Source organism: Oncorhynchus mykiss, chromosome 5, assembly GCF_013265735.2.
Source record: "Oncorhynchus mykiss isolate Arlee chromosome 5, USDA_OmykA_1.1, whole genome shotgun sequence".
Classification (NCBI taxonomy): domain Eukaryota; kingdom Metazoa; phylum Chordata; class Actinopteri; order Salmoniformes; family Salmonidae; genus Oncorhynchus; species Oncorhynchus mykiss.
Genome location: NC_048569.1, coordinates 8,380,298 through 8,400,906, shown reverse-complemented (window position 1 = coordinate 8,400,906; position 20,609 = coordinate 8,380,298). Strand labels below are relative to the sequence as shown.

General features: G+C 43.5%; 1 protein-coding gene across 1 annotated transcript in view; it reads right to left on the bottom strand.

Annotated features, from left to right (window-relative positions):
• LOC110524944 (A disintegrin and metalloproteinase with thrombospondin motifs 19) overlaps positions 1-17,262 on the bottom strand; it is a 123,986-nt gene extending 106,724 nt beyond the window's left edge. Inside the window, exons 1-5 of the mRNA XM_036976698.1 lie at positions 16,093-17,262; positions 15,306-15,805; positions 10,125-10,305; positions 4,305-4,477; positions 3,511-3,594 (exon numbers count right to left, since the gene is read on the bottom strand). Coding sequence (XP_036832593.1) covers positions 3,511-3,594; positions 4,305-4,477; positions 10,125-10,305; positions 15,306-15,805; positions 16,093-16,159 — 1,005 coding nt within the window. The 5' untranslated portion in view covers positions 16,160-17,262. The remainder of the gene's footprint in view (positions 1-3,510; positions 3,595-4,304; positions 4,478-10,124; positions 10,306-15,305; positions 15,806-16,092) is intronic.
• Between the last annotated feature and the right edge of the window lie 3,347 nt (positions 17,263-20,609).

Here is a 20,609-nt window from a genome sequence, read left to right as displayed (position 1 = left end):
GACAGACAGACAGACAGACAGACAGACAGACAGACAGACAGACAGACAGACAGACATGAGACAGACATGAGACAGACATGAGACAGACATGAGACAGACAGACAGACAGACAGACAGACAGACAGACAGACAGACAGACAGACATGAGACAGACATGAGACAGACATGAGACAGACAGACAGACAGACAGACAGACAGACAGACAGACAGACAGACAGACAGACAGACAGACAGACATGAGACAGACATGAGACAGACAGACAGACAGACAGACAGACATGAGACAGACATGAGACAGACAGACAGACAGACAGACAGACAGACAGACAGACAGACAGACAGACAGACAGACAGACAGACAGACAGACAGACATGAGACAGACAGACAGACAGACAGACAGACATGAGACAGACATGAGACAGACAGACAGACAGACAGACAGACAGACAGACAGACAGACAGACAGACAGACAGACATGAGACAGACATGAGACAGACAGACAGACAGACAGACAGACAGACAGACAGACAGACAGACAGACAGACAGACAGACAGACAGACATGAGACAGACATGAGACAGACATGAGACAGACAGACAGACAGACAGACAGACAGACAGACAGACATGAGACAGACAGACAGACAGACAGACAGACAGACAGACAGACAGACAGACAGACAGACAGACAGACAGACAGACATGAGACAGACATGAGACAGACATGAGACAGACAGACAGACAGACAGACAGACAGACAGACAGACAGACAGACATGAGACAGACATGAGACAGACAGACAGACAGACAGACAGACAGACAGACAGACAGACAGACAGACAGACATGAGACAGACAGACAGACAGACAGACAGACAGACAGACAGACATGAGACAGACATGAGACAGACAGACAGACAGACAGACAGACAGACAGACAGACAGACAGACAGACAGACATGAGACAGACATGAGACAGACAGACAGACAGACAGACAGACAGACAGACAGACAGACAGACAGACAGACATGAGACAGACATGAGACAGACAGACAGACAGACATGAGACAGACAGACAGACAGACATGAGACAGACAGACATGAGACAGACAGACAGACAGACAGACAGACAGACATGAGACAGACATGAGACAGACAGACAGACAGACAGACAGACAGACAGACAGACAGACAGACAGACAGACAGACATGAGACAGACATGAGACAGACATGAGACAGACAGACAGACAGACAGACAGACAGACAGACAGACATGAGACAGACATGAGACAGACAGACAGACAGACAGACAGACAGACAGACAGACAGACAGACAGACAGACAGACAGACATGAGACAGACAGACAGACAGACAGACAGACAGACAGACAGACAGACAGACAGACAGACATGAGACAGACATGAGACAGACAGACAGACAGACAGACAGACAGACAGACAGACAGACATGAGACAGACATGAGACAGACATGAGACAGACATGAGACAGACAGACAGACAGACAGACAGACAGACAGACATGAGACAGACATGAGACAGACATGAGACAGACAGACAGACAGACAGACAGACAGACAGACAGACAGACAGACAGACAGACAGACAGACAGACAGACAGACAGACATGAGACAGACATGAGACAGACAGACAGACAGACAGACAGACAGACAGACAGACAGACAGACAGACATGAGACAGACAGACAGACAGACAGACAGACAGACAGACAGACAGACATGAGACAGACATGAGACAGACATGAGACAGACAGACAGACAGACAGACAGACAGACAGACATGAGACAGACAGACAGACAGACAGACAGACAGACAGACAGACAGACAGACAGACAGACAGACAGACAGACAGACAGACATGAGACAGACATGAGACAGACATGAGACAGACAGACAGACAGACAGACAGACAGACAGACAGACAGACATGAGACAGACATGAGACAGACAGACAGACAGACAGACAGACAGACAGACAGACAGACAGACAGACAGACAGACAGACAGACATGAGACAGACAGACAGACAGACAGACAGACAGACAGACATGAGACAGACATGAGACAGACAGACAGACAGACAGACAGACAGACAGACAGACAGACAGACAGACAGACAGACAGACAGACATGAGACAGACATGAGACAGACAGACAGACAGACAGACAGACAGACAGACAGACAGACAGACAGACAGACAGACAGACAGACAGACATGAGACAGACATGAGACAGACAGACAGACAGACATGAGACAGACAGACAGACAGACATGAGACAGACAGACATGAGACAGACAGACAGACAGACAGACAGACAGACATGAGACAGACATGAGACAGACAGACAGACAGACAGACAGACAGACAGACAGACAGACAGACAGACAGACAGACATGAGACAGACATGAGACAGACATGAGACAGACATGAGACAGACAGACAGACAGACAGACAGACAGACAGACAGACAGACATGAGACAGACATGAGACAGACAGACAGACAGACAGACAGACAGACAGACAGACAGACAGACAGACAGACAGACAGACAGACAGACAGACAGACAGACATGAGACAGACAGACAGACAGACAGACAGACAGACAGACAGACAGACAGACAGACAGACAGACAGACAGACATGAGACAGACATGAGACAGACAGACAGACAGACAGACAGACAGACAGACAGACAGACAGACAGACAGACAGACAGACATGAGACAGACATGAGACAGACAGACAGACAGACAGACAGACAGACAGACATGAGACAGACATGAGACAGACATGAGACAGACATGAGACAGACAGACAGACAGACAGACAGACAGACAGACATGAGACAGACATGAGACAGACATGAGACAGACAGACAGACAGACAGACAGACAGACAGACAGACAGACAGACAGACAGACAGACAGACAGACAGACATGAGACAGACATGAGACAGACATGAGACAGACAGACAGACAGACAGACAGACAGACAGACAGACAGACAGACAGACAGACATGAGACAGACAGACAGACAGACAGACAGACAGACAGACAGACAGACATGAGACAGACATGAGACAGACATGAGACAGACAGACAGACAGACAGACAGACAGACAGACAGACAGACAGACAGACAGACAGACAGACAGACAGACAGACAGACAGACAGACAGACAGACAAACAGACAGACAGACAGACAGACAGACAGACAGACAGACAGACAGACAGACAGACAGACAGACAGACAGACAGACAGACAGACAGACAGAACGAGATGGGTAGAAATTGTATTCATTGTTTTGACCTGACTGCTTATGATGTATTCATGACATGACATTGGATATAAAATCAACCTTGTTGTAGAATATAGAAGTGAAGTTATTCTGAGTTACTCTACTTGTTGGTTATGTCTCATACTGTACAATTTAAGAAGTGTTAGCATGCTGTTTCTTACTGGTGTTTCGTGAAGCAGCACAAGTTTAGTCAATCTGATATTAATCTGTATTCCCAGGCTCTTGTGTTGAAACAAGTTGAAAACCTGCAAAAGGAATGGATATTATTTAAAACCCTTGTAATAACACAGCAACAAAATGATGTCACATCCTTTCAGTTGTATTCAAGTGCCTAGGGTAGGGGTTTTAGAGGTGGTTTCTGGACAGGACCAGGAAAGTACAGGGGGATAGAGGTAGGGTTAAGGCAGGGGTTTCCCGGGGGCCACATTCGGTCTTCAACTAATGTGTCCTCTATCCATCGTTTTTGGAGGAATTGTCTATGCTCCCTGACTGTCTAGCTTTCATTTGGGTGATTATTAGCTGGACAAAGTCAAGACACTGTATGAATGTAGGTCCATGATCATTTATACACAGTTTCCATTTGGTTTTTAGTTATTTTACTCAAACCACCCGCGGGGCTATATGTTTGACACCCATGGTTTAAGGGGTAGGGAGGTGGGTTTGTTTCTGGACAAGACCAGAGAACAGAGACACATACCCATAGATATCTTATTAAATGATTCTATATGTATAGTACAATATATTCATAGTAGGTTCATAGTAAGCGTTGTCCTAGGTTTTGGCCTTTCTAGGGAGTTTTTCCTAGCCACCGTGCTTCTACACCTGCATTGCTTGCTGTTTGGGGTTTTAGGCTTGGTTTCTGTACAGCACTTACAGATATCAGCTGATGTACGAAGGGCTATATAAATAAATATGATTTTATTTTATTTGATTCTATGTAAGTCTATACACATACCATATTCATGATGGTGAGGATGAATCGTTTGGCTGCCTCTGAGCCGTGGTAGCTGACCATAGCTGGGTCGGCCACCACCACAGTCTCCACGTTGTACTCGTGGAGTAGTTTATACAAGTACCGCTTCCCTCTGCCTCCCTCAGACGGCTTCCTGTTCTTACTCTTCTGTCTTTCTGTAAATAAACAGAGAAAAATGACAACGCTTATTGTGACGCTTCCCATAACGTCCTGTAGTCAAATTGTTGTAGTCGACGTAGGCACGCTTGTGTACTGCTCATGAATGTGTTGTGGAGTCCTTTTAATGTGTTATGTAATCCTTATGAATGCGTTATGTAATCCTTATGACTGTGTTATGGAGTCCTTATGAATGTGTTATGTAATCCTTATGAATGTGTTATGGAGTCCTTATGACTGTGTTATGGAGTCCTTATGACTGTGTTATGTAATCCTTATGACTGTGTTATGGAGTCCTTATGAATGTGTTATGGAGTCCTTATGACTGTGTTATGGAGTCCTTATGAATGTGCTATGGAGTCCTTATGAATGTGTTATGGAGTCCTTATGACTGTGTTATGGAGTCCTTATGAATGTGCTATGGAGTCCTTATGAATGTGTTATGGAGTCCTTATGAATGTGTTACGGAGTCCTTATGTAATTCCTATTCAAATAGTGTTAGCCCATGTAGTTACTCGAGTATAACCCGAGTGTAACTAGTCAGTATAACATGGTAACTAGTATAACCAGAGTGTAACTAGTCAGTATAACATGGTAACTAGTATAACCAGAGTGTAACTAGTCAGTATAACATGGTAACTAGTATAACCAGAGTGTAACTAGTCAGTATAACATGGTAACTAGTATAACAAGAGTGTAACTAGTCAGTAACATGGTAACTAGTTTAACCAGACTATACTAGTCAGCATAATATGGTAACTAGTATAACCAGAGTGTAACTAGTCAGTAACATGGTAACTAGTATAACCAGACTATACTAGTCAGCATAACATGGTAACTAGTATAACCAGAGTGTAACTAGTCAGTAACATGGCAACTAGTATAACCAGACTATACTAGTCAGCATAACATGGTAACTAGTATAACCAGAGTGTAACTAGTCAGTAACATGGCAACTAGTATAACCAGACTATACTAGTCAGTATAACATGGTAACTAGTATAACCAGAGTGTAACTAGTCAGTATAACATGGTAACTAGTATAACCAGAGTGTAACTAGTCAGTATAACATGGTAACTAGTATAACCAGAGTGTAACTAGTCAGTATAACATGGTAACTAGTATAACCAGAGTGTAACTAGTCAGTATAACATGGTAACTAGTATAACCAGAGTGTAACTAGTCAGTATAACATGGTAACTAGTATAACAAGAGTGTAACTAGTCAGTAACATGGTAACTAGTTTAACCAGACTATACTAGTCAGCATAATATGGTAACTAGTATAACCAGAGTGTAACTAGTCAGTAACATGGCAACTAGTATAACCAGACTATACTAGTCAGCATAACATGGTAACTAGTATAACCAGAGTGTAACTAGTCAGTAACATGGTAACTAGAATAACCAGAGTGTAACTAGTCAGTAACATGGTAACTAGTATAATCATAGTGTAACTACTCAGTATAACAAAGGAACACAGAACAATGGGTGACATTTTTGTCAAATGAAAATGGTCAGATTCTGTTTCAAATCAACTACAAGTGTATTGACACTGTAGTTCCATGTAACTCCATGTAACTGTCTAGTATCTGTAACTGAAACGTACGCCCATACATATGAAATAGTGGTTAGTTATATAGTGACTTTATTGGTCAGCACATACTTATTTTGAAAATGGGTAGTAGACAGAAAGTCCACACACATTGACCTCATCTGGAGTGGATTTTCTTGATCAAAAGCAGATAGGTAAGACCTCGTAATGAAAACCCTTCTTGGTTTCTAGTCCGCTTTGCGAGAGCTCGAGGTTTAACACTGATGTGGAGACCCCGATGTGACCCTGCGCTTATTCAAGGTGAGAACTAGGAACGGTAGAACAGTGAACGTCTTACGACCAGGGCCACTATCGTTGAACCTGACAGATACTGTAGGTCCACGTGTGACAGTTATGTTGAGTTGCGGCTGAGTGGTTTTATATGTTCACATCTTTTCTGGATTTTTAAAAGATCTCAGAAGTCCAATCTGGCGAGCAGAGAAAACGTCTTCGTCTACACGCCATTGAGTTCTCTTGCCCGCTGTACATAAATCAGACATGGATCTCTCAATAAGCTGAGGCATGAGCTTTATCAATGGAGCGTTATAGCATGCAAGAGGCCGAACGCCAGTGTGGAAGCTATTACTTTCTGACATTGAGATGTACAAATTCAATGTAGGGTTGATGAACAGCATAGGTGGAAATGCCTTAGGATTACAGGATAATTTACAAATCACGAAGGTAGAAAATATGAAGTGGATAACAACCTACAGGTTGAGAATGTGTCACTGGGCCTTTGTGAAGAACATGGTTTGTTGACACTGTTGCATCATGCGTAAAGGTAAGGTATAATGGGCCTTATAGAAAATGTTTGTCTGGTATAACTGGTCAGTAAATTAATATACTGTAGGTAGAGATAGTTCATGTCTCTATCTATATTAATTTACTGACCAGCCATACCTTATACCAGACAAACATGTTCTACAAGGACCATTATTTGTAGTAGTATCATTACTTAAATACTGTATATATAATTATATGACAAATTTTGGTTTGACAATATTTCTATTACACAATTTCTGCCGTTACTTTTATTTCCCTGCATAACTGAAAGGAGGAAATGCATCACCGTACCAGGCGGTGATACAACCTGGCAGGAAGCTCTTAATGGTGCATCTGTAGAAGTTTGTGAGGGTCTTCTCTTCAACACAGTCTGTCTGTTTTGGATGGACCATTTCAGCTTGTCAGTGATCTGTACTCCGAAGAGCTTTTCAAACCCCTCCACTGTGGCCCCGTCGATGTGGATGGGGGCATGCTCTCTCTGCTGTCTCCTGAAGTCCATGATCGGCTCGTTTATTTTGTTGGTAATCGGTCCTACCACTGTTGTTTCGTCTGCAAACTTGATGATTAAGTTGGAGACGTGCGTGGTCACACAGTCATGAGTAAACAGGGTGTACAGGAGGGGGCAGAGCACCACCCCGGGGGGTCCCCCGTGTTGAAGATCAGCATAGCGGAGGTGTTGTTTCCTACCTTCACCACCTGGGGTCGGCTCGTCAGGAAGTCCAGGACCCAGTTGCACAGGGTGGGGTTCAGACCCAGGGCCCAGAGCTTAGTGATGAGCTTGAGCTGTAGTCAATGAACAGCATTCTTACATAGGTATTCCTCTTGTCCAGATGGGATAGGGAAGTGTGCAGTGTGATGGCGATTGTGATTGCATCATCCGTGGAACTTAGGGCGGTATGCAAATTGTAGTTGGTCTAGGGTGTCAGGTAAGGTGGACGTGATATGATCCTTAACTAGCCTCTCAAAGCACTTCATGATGACAGAAGTGAATGCTACGTAGCGATAGTATTTAGGTCAGTTACCTTCGTTTTCTTGGGTACAGGAACAATGGTGGACATCTTGAAGCAAGTGGGGACAACAGACTGGGATAGGGAGAGACTGAATGTGTTATTTTACCGGAGAGTTATTTTTTCCTGTCCGGGCGATGTATGGAGAACCCCGCTGGCTGTATGGACGGGGACAGTATATATATATATATATATATCCAGAGAGAGCCATGATTCCATGAAACAAAGTATGTTACAGTCCCTGATGTCTCTCTGGAAGGAGATCCTCGCCCTGAGCTCACCTACTTTAATGTCCAGGCACTGCACATTAGCAAGTAATATATTTTTAAATGGTGGATGCTATGCACGCTTCCTAAGTGGGATTAAAAGCACACTCCGAATTCCTCTTCTCTGTCGACGGCATCTTGTAGCAACCCCTGAGATCAGTGGAATTGCCTTGGGGGGTACAAACAAAGGATCCAATTGTGGAAAGAGTCATTTCTGGTCAAAATGCTGGTGAGTGAACGCCAATCTAATATCCAAAAGTTATTTTCAGCGAGAAACATTCTGAGCAAATAATAATAGAAATAACCCCAATATATTGCAAAGTTGGCTAGGAGCGAGCAACAGGGGAACCATTTCTGTCAGCACCATCTTGTCATCTTGTGGGCAACCAATCGCAGTGCACCAATGGATAGCAACTGTCGTTGAGGCCGACACTTCGGACAAACTCAAGTTAAAAACGCATGAAAGCCAGTGAGGGCTATGGCAAAAACTGTGCTAAAAATGGCTAAATCATTTTATAGTGCACCAGGAGTACTTGCTATTGTGATTTCTGAAATACAGAGCCTGTTGATGGAGTATTTTTTTAATCCAAAATTATATTTTTGTTACATTGTTTGCTAACTCAGCTGGTTAGCTAGCTCTCTCAGTCTCATTGACCACCAAATGTTGCTAACGCTAGCTAGCCACTCAATATAATTTGTTTTCGAAAAAAAAATTGTAAGCTAGCTAAGTGAGCAATGCTTTGAATACAATTCCCATCTGCAATCGACATCCGTAGACATCCGTAAACAAGTTGAACGCACTGGTTAGTTCCAAAAGTGCTTATAGCTTTGACTGCATGTTTAGTGGATTCTGAGCCATTCACAGTTGCTAGCTACACTACATAAAACATTGTACCAGGTTCCTGTGATGCAATTGTAATGACAGTCCACCACAACATATCCAAGAGTTTCCTGATTAGCAAGGGGTAGTCTGTGTTTAATTTCATTGTGTATTAGAAACACAGTTTGAGATCATTGTGAGGGGATTTCGCCAGTCGTTGAATGGGCAATTTTGCAACAGTTTGCAAAAAGTTTCCAAGAGGGGCGGGCCTTAGCAAAGGGTCAATTAGACTGGTTTGGAAATTTCCCTGGCCAAAATGGCTGCCATTATCACACCATTCTGGAACTTTGAGGATTTATTGATGAAATAGCCACAATGTTGGAGTAGGGCACTTCATGTAGTTCAACTAGTATTTTAACTACATTTTGCAGTAGCTTGGTGGTAGTTGAACTAAATTCAAATCTAGGTAATGTTTACAGTAGCCATGTAGTGGTGTTATTTTTACCGGAGAGTTATTTTTTCCTGTCCGGGCGATGTATGGAGAACCCCGCTGGCTGTATGGACGGGGACAGTATATCTACTGGAGGTTCACACAATTTTCTTTGCAAAAATATAATAAAATATGGGTGATTTAGGCAATAATTTCCTTTCTGTTTTGGCATCAGACCTGCCTTATTCTCACTTGAAACATAGTTGTTGTATTTACTAGGCTAAGTTACACATTCTGTTAACATCTGACTCCAGAGTGATCTCTTCTTGCAATTTGTAGTCTACAATATTTCAGATTTAGATTGGATGTGGTCAACATATTTTTCAAAGTAACGTTAGTTAAGTAAACTATATATTTCATAAGGGTAGCTTTAATGTAGCGTAACTTCTTCCAGTGTGAAGTAATTGGTAGAGTGGTAGACTGCATTTTTAGAGTAGCTTCCCCAACACTGCATGGCCCCTAAAGTAATTTAATAGGATCCCTGTGGGATCTTCATAACAGGCAGTGCAGACCAAAAATCCCTAAACCAATTTTAATCCAAAACGTAAACTTTTCTTTGCTTATTTTGGATATGGAGGTTAACCTAAATCTTAAAAAGTGCACTGTCCCTTTAATAACTTCAGCGTTCCGAAAGGGGAACATCTTCATCAATAATGTGTCTGCAGCACAAGATGGAGGTAGCCCACCTGGAATGACTCCACAATAGTTGCTGCTTGTCTGTTTGTCTGTCGTCTGCTTGTCTGTCTGTCTCTCCTCGGTGGTGGAGCGCTTCCTCCTGTACACGCGGTGGGCCTGTCCCGTGACGGCCAGCGTTCTATTGACAGGCTCGATGTAGAGGAAGTCTCCATTGAGTTGAATGAAGCCCATCTGCAAAAAAAAAAATGGACGAGACAGGACAGAGATCATGGCTTGCACTCAAACCGCATTTTTTCCTGACCATCTGATGACAGCGCATCCAGCTTAAACTTCGCCCACTGACAAAGGAGGGGAGATATTGTAGGAGAGCACAGCAGCATATCAATCTAGGCATCAAAAATAGATTCACATTTTAGCTATCCAGAGCAACTTACAGTAGTGAGTTCATACTGGCCCACCATGGGAAATGAACCCACACCCGTGGAGTTACAACCACCCATCCTCTATCAACTGAGACACACGGGACGCACAATAGGTGCTGATTTGTGTCTGGGGGAAAAATGTCTTCAAACTGTACAGCAGAGCCATGAGGTATTCATGATGGTAAAGCCTCTTTCTCTCTCTCACCCTAATTACATCTAAGAGAACACCTGGCTTAATTATGAATGAGAGATGAACGTACAGCAACAAATGCAGATGACATTTGAATGCAAAGACCTAAACATTTCAGTCACTCATCACTTGAGCCTGCTGTGTTGTCGCTGTACTGACCATGTCATCAGCCTGATATACACTGACATTTCATAAGCAAGCTGACTGCCTGACGTCAGTTCATGTCAAACGATACACACCGCACACACTGCACTGTGTTTGTCCTTCTCAGTACGTTCACAGCGTCTCTCTCTGAGCAATAAGGAGCAGCATTCTCATTGGTACGTGTGAACGCTAGTCAGGTTTCCCACTTCCGTGCAGAGCTTGAAGTGGTTGTGGCATTTCTCTGAACCTCCCGGCTAAACACACTACACAGAACCATGGAACCCCAGAACCATGGAACCCCAAAACCCCAGAACCATGGAACCCCAGAACCATGGAACCCCAGAACCCCAGCCCTGAAGGCTTGGAGGCATGCCATGTGGCAGAGACGTCTACATGCCACGGAGGATTGCAGAAGTCTTGAAAGGAAGGGGCAACACTGCAAATATTGACTCTTTGCATCAACTTCATGTAATTGTCAATAAAAGCCTTTGACACTTATGAAATGCTTGTAATTATACTTCAGTATCCCATAGTAACGTCTGACAAAAATATCTAAAGACACTGAAGCAGCAAACTTTGTGAAAATTACTATTTGTGTCATTCTCAAAACTGACTGTAGAATTTCCTACGTAGAATTTCCCACTACATAGAGCTCCCCACTACCTAGAGTTCTCCACTACCTCCCTACAACCTAGAGCTCCCCACTACTTAGAGTTCCCTACTACCTAGAGCTCCCCACTACCTAGAGCTCCCCCACTACCTAGAGCTCACAACTAACTAGTGCTCCCCACAACCTAGAGCTCTCCACTACCTAGAGCTTCCCACTACCTCCCAACTACCTAGAGTTCCCCACTACCTCACCACTATCTAGAGCTCCCTACTACCTAGAGTTCCTCACTGCCTAGAGCTCCCCACTACCTCACCACTACCTAATGGTCCCTACTACCTAGAGCTCCCCACTACCTAGAGGACCCCACTACCTAGAGGACCCCACTACCTCACCACTACCTAGATCTCCCTACTACCTAGAGCTCCCAACTACCTTGAGCTCCCTACTACCTAGAGATCTCCACCACCTATAGCTCCCTACTACCTAGAGCTCTCCACTAATTAGAGCTCCCCACTACCTCTCCACTACCTAGTGCTCCCCACTATCTCCCCACTACCTAGAGGACCCACTACCTCACCACTACCTAGATCTCCCTACTACCTAGAGCTCCCAACTACCTTGAGCTCCCTACTACCTAGAGATCTCCCCACTACCTCGAGTTCCCCACTACCTAGAGCTCCCCACTACCTAGTGCTCCCCACTACCCACTACCTCCCTACTACCTAGAGGACCCCAATACCTGGAGTTCCCCACTACCTCCCCACTACCTAGAGCTCCCCACTACCTCCCCACTACCTAAAGCTCCCCACTACCTCCCCACTACCTAGAGCTCCCCACTACCTAGAACTCTCCACTACCTCCCCAACACCCACAGCTCCCCAGCTCTCATTGCAAGCTCCATAACCTCAAATTGTCCATATGCACCCATTCCCCTCGGCGCTATTCTCCAAACGTGGTGAGAAAATGACGAGGAACTCTCCAACAAACCCCCGGAGGGATTACCTGATGTTTGGAAAGAAGGGGGAGGGTCAGGAGGGGAGTGTTGCTGGAGGGGAGTGAAGGGAGAGGATAGGCCGATGGTGAAGGCATATTTGGTTTGGGTTTGATGATTTGCGCAGACTAAACAAGCCACCGGTGTTGCCTGATTAAAAGAAAGTGGGCTGATGAGGAGAAAACTGCTGCCCAATGTGGGCAGAGATAGACCGAGGGCAAGGCATGACCACTTCAAGCCTAACTGGCCCTTGTCTCAGAGATCCCAGACCTAGGGCAACAGCACTAGGTCTGGGAATCATGCCAGTCAGTGGTTTTAAGCTTGTAACTCTAATGTCATGGCGCATGCAAACCACTAACTAGCAAAACACACTCATTGAAAATATCCTCTGTGAGCTTCATCTAGCTAGCTACCGAGAATGTTCACGGCAGGACATGAAGGGATCGGTCTCTAACGTAGTTCCACCTCTTCTTCTCTATTCCAACTGACGAAGATACAGGTACTTCAACAGGTACTTCAACAGGTACTTGTACAGACATGTATGCTGGAACTTTGGTACATTGTGGGAGGCAACGCGTCTGCGTCTGTGAGACTACACTGACCCCTCAAAAAACAGGTCTGAGGATGGTTCACTGACCTATGTTGACCACCTTTCATTTTCAAAAGGACTTTTCACATCATCAAGGCATCAGTGTGGAGTTCGGCAAGAACATAGCAGAACAACAACATGACTGATGGAGTTTTACTTCTGCACTAGCGTTAAAAGTCTTTGGGTCATTCTTTTATCAACCAATTTCTCCTTCTCACTCCAGTTATCCCTCCTCGCAGTTCTGACATGGCTACTGTTGCAGTGTTATGGCTATGTAATTATACCAATTACAAGGGCTTAGGGTCGAGGTCGATCCGTTTACGGCCTGTCAATCACCCCGCCAACTCCATCCTTTTGTGCCATTTGACCCATGACCAACTCTGCTATTGCCAATCAAACATTATTAGAACATAATTGCCCAATAGACATACAGGACACAAAATGTCAAATCCTCTTGCTCGTTACATTTCAGCAGTTTTGGTCAACTTTCTGAATGATTCAGTATTTTAAAAGAGACCCATTTTCTAACTATGGAGTGCAGTCAACCTTGCCATGCCATTAAAATGTTAGGTAAATGCTAATCTCCACACAATACACATCCATACACCAGAATGCATAGAAGTTGTAGACACTATGAAACTAAATGAATCAGTGCAGAGAGAGAGAGAGAGAGAGAGAGAGCGAGAGAGAGAGGTTGATTAAATGTCAACTTATGTAACGTTTGTCACATTCTAAAATTAGCCTCAAAATTCTGTCACCTTTGGTGAGTCTGCTGAGGTCAACAATGTTGTAGATTCCTAATGCTGCCTCTACTGTGGTGTGAACATCAGAACCTTAGACCATCACTTCAAACAGTACTCGGTTTATCTTAGGTCAGAGGTCTGGCTGTGGTATATTTCTCAGTGATACATTGTTGTGTGGACTGATCCAATGGTGTAGAAGGGCATATACTGTACACTGGTTCTACAAAATGACTGGACACAGATACTGGTATATTTAGACGATAACAAAACCAATATTGCAAAACCACACAACTGGTTTCGTCGCCATCGTAAAAGTTAATTCACATGAACTGCAATATTTCATTAATTGAGAACTTGTTGTCGCACGGACAAACAAGGAGAAAGAAAACAATGAAGGGAAAAGCAATACCGTGCCTTTGCCAAGCTCATTGCTTGTTCCAATGTGTGTGAGGCGAAGTTTCGGGTTAACAAGACAGAGCCCGGGATTGTGGTCCAAACTGTTGAGACTGAGTCCAAGCCTCTCTAACCACAGGAGCTCACCCTTAAAACCTCAGGGGGCTGCTAATGATTCTGTGCTGTGGCTCACGGAGAAGTCCGTGTTGTCTGCCCTGAGACGGCACAAAGCAGGGTGGGCCAAAAAGGCAGTGGACCTTGGAGAGTTTACCTCCCACACATTCAAAAGATACACCTAAGGCTAAGGCGGTATGCATGGAGTTACACACATATAAACACAAATACACCACATACACACACACACACACACACTCACTGACAGAGATACAGAGGAGCTACAGTACCTTCCCACTTTAGACATACTTCAACATCCCCATTGAACTGTCACAATGAGTAGGACATTTTCAACATCCCTATCAAACTGTTACAATGGGTAGAGAATCTTCAACATCCCTATTAAACTGTCACAATGGGTAGGGGCCCTTCAACATCCCTATTAAACTGTCACAATGGGTAGAGAATCTTCAACATCCCTATTAAACTGTCACAATGGGTAGGGGCCCTTCAACATCCCTATTAAACTGTCACAATGGGTAGAGAACCTTCAACATCCCTATTAAACTGTCACAATGGGTAGGGGCCCTTCAACATCCCTATTAAACTGTCACAATGGGCAGAGAACCTTCAACATCCCTATCAAACTGTCACAATGGGTAGGAACCTTCAACATTCCTATCAAGTCACAATGGGTAGATTGTTTGTTTGAGTTCAATGGTCCTTGTCCTACACATACCTCCAACTCTGAATGTATGAATCGTCCCAGAATGACTTGAACGGATGTCTAGACAGTAGCCTACTAAAACAGTGTATTTGGATTGCAAAAATGAAATGTACCCTATTGTTGTTGTTTAATAGTATGCAAACTCAGAAGTATGATGTTGGAAATGTCAGGTGTTACAGGCTATTCCATTCTCATGCATGAGCATAGCTTGTGTTTTTTTTTAAATACACAACAAATAACACTTAGGCCTATCAATAAACATAACTAATATGCCAATCATGCTATTGACTTGAATATGATATATTTACCAGTCCTGCGCAGGTGCTGAATGAGGCAATGGATCCTGCGTCATTGAGAACAGTTCCGCTGTAATAGCATCCTCTCTCTTCTGTGTTGGCAGCGGACGAAACTGGCATACTGCTCCGAGATGCCTTTTGTGCTTTCTGTCTCCTCTCCACCATGAATTTCTGGGACAGAAATCGAGTGTCTCTCTTCAGGATGAGGTGCAGGTCCCTGCCAAAAGCAGGAATTCTGAGTCTCAGCCCTGTGGAAGCAGCCGTTTGCGGTCCTTGAGGTTCCCAATGGTATAGCTCTGGAGATTCGTACTCTTCCCAGTTTGAAATGGAACGAACCTCCCGAGAGCTGCTCCCGGCGCTGGCGTCAGTCTCTCGGCTTGTTGGTTTATCGGGAGCTCCGGCGCTGGCGTCAGTCTCTCGGCTAGTTGGTTTATCAGGAGCCGGTGGACCTGTATCAGGAAAAACCTCCGGGAAAATAATTTCGGACTCGGATTCCTGGAAGGGGTGTGGATCTGGAAAATAAAAATAGGAAATGAGAGAAAGAAGACAGCAAATACCATAGGATTAGTCGTTATAGTCTTTTTCAGAAAGGTCAACTGGAGCAAAGAAAATGTAGCCCATGGATGAGCCTGTCTGCACCAATAAAATGACTGAGTGATGTCTCACCTGCGCATCACTATATTAGCTAACTCAGCGAATTATAACAGTGAGAAACATCGAGAATTGTTACCATGCCTTGTGAGTACCTGATGAACTAAATCAACGTTTAAACTGCATATTGAAGGTGTTTCACATATACCTGCAATGGCAAATGCTCCAAGAAAACATAACTGATGGAGGAGACTGAAGATACGCTTTAGATGCATATTCAGTTATTGGTCAATTAACCTTTACAGTGTCGTTAAACAAAGTTGCTCTCCACGCACATTAGTCAAATTCTGTGTTGTCTATGCGCTGCCTGATACTTTTCCCCCATCTCCCGGTAAATGCGCCTCTCTCCTCTCTCACATGAACGTGTTTCCAAATGAATGACTCCGTATCCTGCACTGTAAAAATCAAAAAGTCAGCATAGGAGAGAGAGAGAGAGAGATTTGTATAGAAGTGGATTTTGATGTATGGACAGCGCGCACTGAGCGGTAGAGAGCACACTCGAGCAGTCAATACCGCAAGCTCTAAATAGCCTACTACTCAACTGCACTAAGACCAGAGAAGAATATAGCCACACGTGTTGAGTTGCTTCCTTAATTTATTGGGGAGGAGGTGTGCAAAAGAAAATACAACATGCAGGCTTCTTTTTACAGATTTAATTGGAGCATAATAAACTACTGTCTGTCTACTGTAGCTATATATTGGAGTTATTTTTGCTCAAATTGAATGAAAACATCTCATGTCAAAATGTTGTCACTTCGTTTTCAGTTGTTTGAGTTTTCATTTAGCTTCTCACTGAACAAATGCTGGTTCTTTCCATTTAATTTCTTGGACACCTGTATATCTTTTGGATCATACAATAAAGGGTAATTGCCAAGGACTGCTGTGTTTGATTTTTACCATAGTCAAAACATATTTTCCAATTCATGATTTCCTACGTTGTTTTCCTCATAGAATAGGTGTATAATTGTGTAAAAACAGCAGCCTGTTGGGTTGCAGTGATTCTTTTTGTATTCATTCATCATCATCAGTTGATCCCATGCTCCTAACCCTTCACAACGTGTAAGTTTGTGTATAGGAGAACCCATTTTCAGCAATGACTCTGGGGTTTCATAGAGTTTGGGTTTTTTCTCCATTATTCTCTAGATGATAGGCTTATCAAAAGCGTCAGCAAGACCACTGATATCCTTTCTCTGTGATCCGACAGTATCCCAGATGATCGATTACATACACGGTAGGGCACACACTAACACCCTGGACAGAGCTAGCACTCACTAACACCCTGGACAGAGCTAGCACGCACTAACACCCTGGACAGAGCTAGCATGCACTAACACCCTGGATAGAGCTAGCACAAATCAAATCAAATCAAATTTATTTATATAGCCCTTCGTACATCAGCTGATATCTCAAAGTGCTGTACAGAAACCCAGCCTAAAACCCCAAACAGCAAGCAATGCAGGTGTAGAAGCACGGTGGCTAGGAAAAACTCCCTAGAAAAGCCAAAACCTAGGAAGAAACCTAGAGAGGAACCAGGCTATGTGGGGTGGCCAGTCCTCTTCTGGCTGTGCCGGGTGGAGATTATAACAGAACATGGCCAAGATGTTCAAATGTTCATAAATGACCAGCATGGTCGAATAATAATAAGGCAGAACAGTTGAAACTGGAGCAGCAGCACAGCCAGGTGGACTGGGGACAGCAAGGAGTCATCATGTCAGGTAGTCCTGGGGCATGGTCCTAGGGCTCAGGTCCTCCGAGAGAGAGAAAGAGAGAAGGAGAGAATTAGAGAACGCACACTTAGATTCACACAGGACACCGAATAGGACAGGAGAAGTACTCCAGATATAACAAACTGACCCTAGCCCCCCGACACATATAGCACACACTAACACCCTGGACAGAGCTAGCACTCACTAACACCCTGGACCAGAGCTAGCACTCACTAACACCCTGGACCAGAGCTAGCACTCACTAACACCCTGGACCAGAGCTGGCACTCACTAACACCCTGGACCAGAGCTAGCACTCACTAACACCCTGGACCAGAGCTAGCACTCACTAACACCCTGGACCAGAGCTAGCACTCACTAACACCCTGGACCAGAGCTAGCACTCACTAACACCCTGGACCAGAGCTAGCACTCACTAACACCCTGGATAGAGCTAGCACGCACAAACACCCTGGACCAGAGCTAGCACTCACTAACACCTTGGACCAGAGCTAGCACTCACTAACACCTTGGACCAGAGCTAGCACTCACCTAACACCCTGGACCAGAGCTAGGGTCCCATCCAGGTGCTATAGAGTACCACAGTATTAGTTCCAATAATTTTTCCACCATTCATTTTTCCAATAGGGTTTCAAGAAACACTTAAAATAAGGCCTGTGTTTTGTGTAGGCTTACCCTGGCATGACATTTTGATAACCATGTAAATATATCTAGGACAAGGTGATGTTTATCAATATATTAGCCTGTATTTACCCTCCAAAAATGAAATGCTAATTAGCTGCTAATGTGGCTATGAAATGTCATGATGATCTGGATAAGACTGCCAAATCGAGGCAAAGGTAAGAGTCTCTGGATGAACTATCTAATGTTACCTAAATGTAGTAATGATGAAATTAGAAAAATGTCTTGTGTTGTGCAAGTTTTAAATTGACCCAATACCTGTTAGCAAAGTTGTCAGTTAGAGATGATGTGCAGGAGATTGCAGGGATTTGTTGTCTTGCATGATGTCGACTCGGATGCTAATTAGCATTTTTGAATCTGAGAGTAAATAGAGCCAAATATATTGATAAGTCACCCTGTCCGAGAGAGATTGATATGGTTATCAAAACATCACGCCAGGGTAAGCCTACACAAATCACAGCCCTTATAGGAAAAATGAATGGTGGAAAAACGATTGCAACCATTTCCCTGTTTGACTGCTAGGTTTTTGGGTATTATGACACCTCCACTGTGGGGCTCTATCTGGCTTTCTACTACCACAGTGAGATGACCTGATGCAAAATGATCTAATCCATTTTTTTTCAACGAAGGAGCATTTGAGTAATACTTGATAAGTCTGATTTCTCCTGTGCCAAAGCATACTGATATGATTTCATACGGAATTTGCCTTCTGGAATATCAAATCTCATGGGGTAATGCAAAGTTGATTAAGATATTTTCAATATAGTCCTCTTACCAGGTGGCATATTACGGAATCATTTGACACATTTCAACACAAATGAAAACAAGAAAGAAGAGCACAAGTAATCAAATTGGCAGCAACATGGGCATGTAATCAATTAGGGCATACTGAGTTCAAGCTTTGCCAGTCTTGCTGGCATGTTTGGTATTGATGGGCCAGGTTTAGTGATGTCACTCACTCAGTCAGTCAACGGTTCTCGCCTGGGCAGTGACTTGTGCACTTTAAAAGGGGCAATCTGCAGTTGCTTCGTTCCATTTTTGGCCTTGTAAATTAATGATATGACCCATGAGCTTAGTTAAACTGTCGTACCCCACCAGAACCCCAAATATAAGCTTGTTTTATTCCAATGTTTGTAAACAAAGTAAATGTAAACAAACACTATTATAGCCTCATAACATGGTTCAAACTATAATTTAGATATCATGGATGGTGAGGCCTTGCATCCATTGCTCTGTCTATGAATTTGAGAGTGGTTTCTCCAACCTCATCCCTCAGCTTTTTACAGAAAACTGTTTAAACTGCTGATTGCTGCTTAAAAGTGATAATTCAAAAATAATACTCATCACAGTTTTTTCTATGTACTGAAAGTTCTCCATCTTGAAAAATTGACTTCTGACATGCACAATTCCTTAGGATTGTATCAACAGTGAACTAATAAACAAAATGCTAAACTATGGTTCTTGTAGGGAACTAACTATCCCTTGTTGTCTAAATACAATGTCAAACCATAGAGCATCAACTATACTGTACTCTGGTTACAAAGAGATTGCATACACTTGCAAGTTGCAACTACGTAATGACTGTAGTTGCAATGTGACTCCATTACGAAACTCCAGGACATGACTCTATTACAGAACTCCAGAAAATGACTCCATTACAGAACTCCAGAACATGACTCCATTACAGAACTCCAGGACATGACTCCATTACAGAACTCCAGAACATGACTCCATTACAGAACTCCAGGACATGACTCCATTACAGAACTCCAGAACATGACTCCATTACAGAACTCCAGAACATGACTCCATTACAGGACTCCAGGACATGACTCCATTACAGTCCAGAACATGACTCCATTACAGAACTCCAGGACATGACTCCATTACAGGACTCTAGAACATGACTCCATTACAGGACTCAGTAGTTAATTCCATGAAGAGTGTTGCACAAATTAGTGGATTTGTTTCATGTTTATAATCTAGAAATGAAGTTATTCTCCGGTTATTATGCACTAGTTTTAACTCATGTGAAATTACTTTGACTCACAGATATTCTTTAACTTTACAAATATGATGTGTTTCTTACAGTCTTGTGTTGTGTGTCCCTGTTAATGATATTCCTAGTGCAACAACGGAGCTGCAGGTCAGGAATATCCCTGTGAGAGAATACCATTATATCATGTGTTATGATCTACATGGTTTACATAATAGCATTGTTCTGAGCAAACTGTGCAGTATTCATTTACACTGTGTA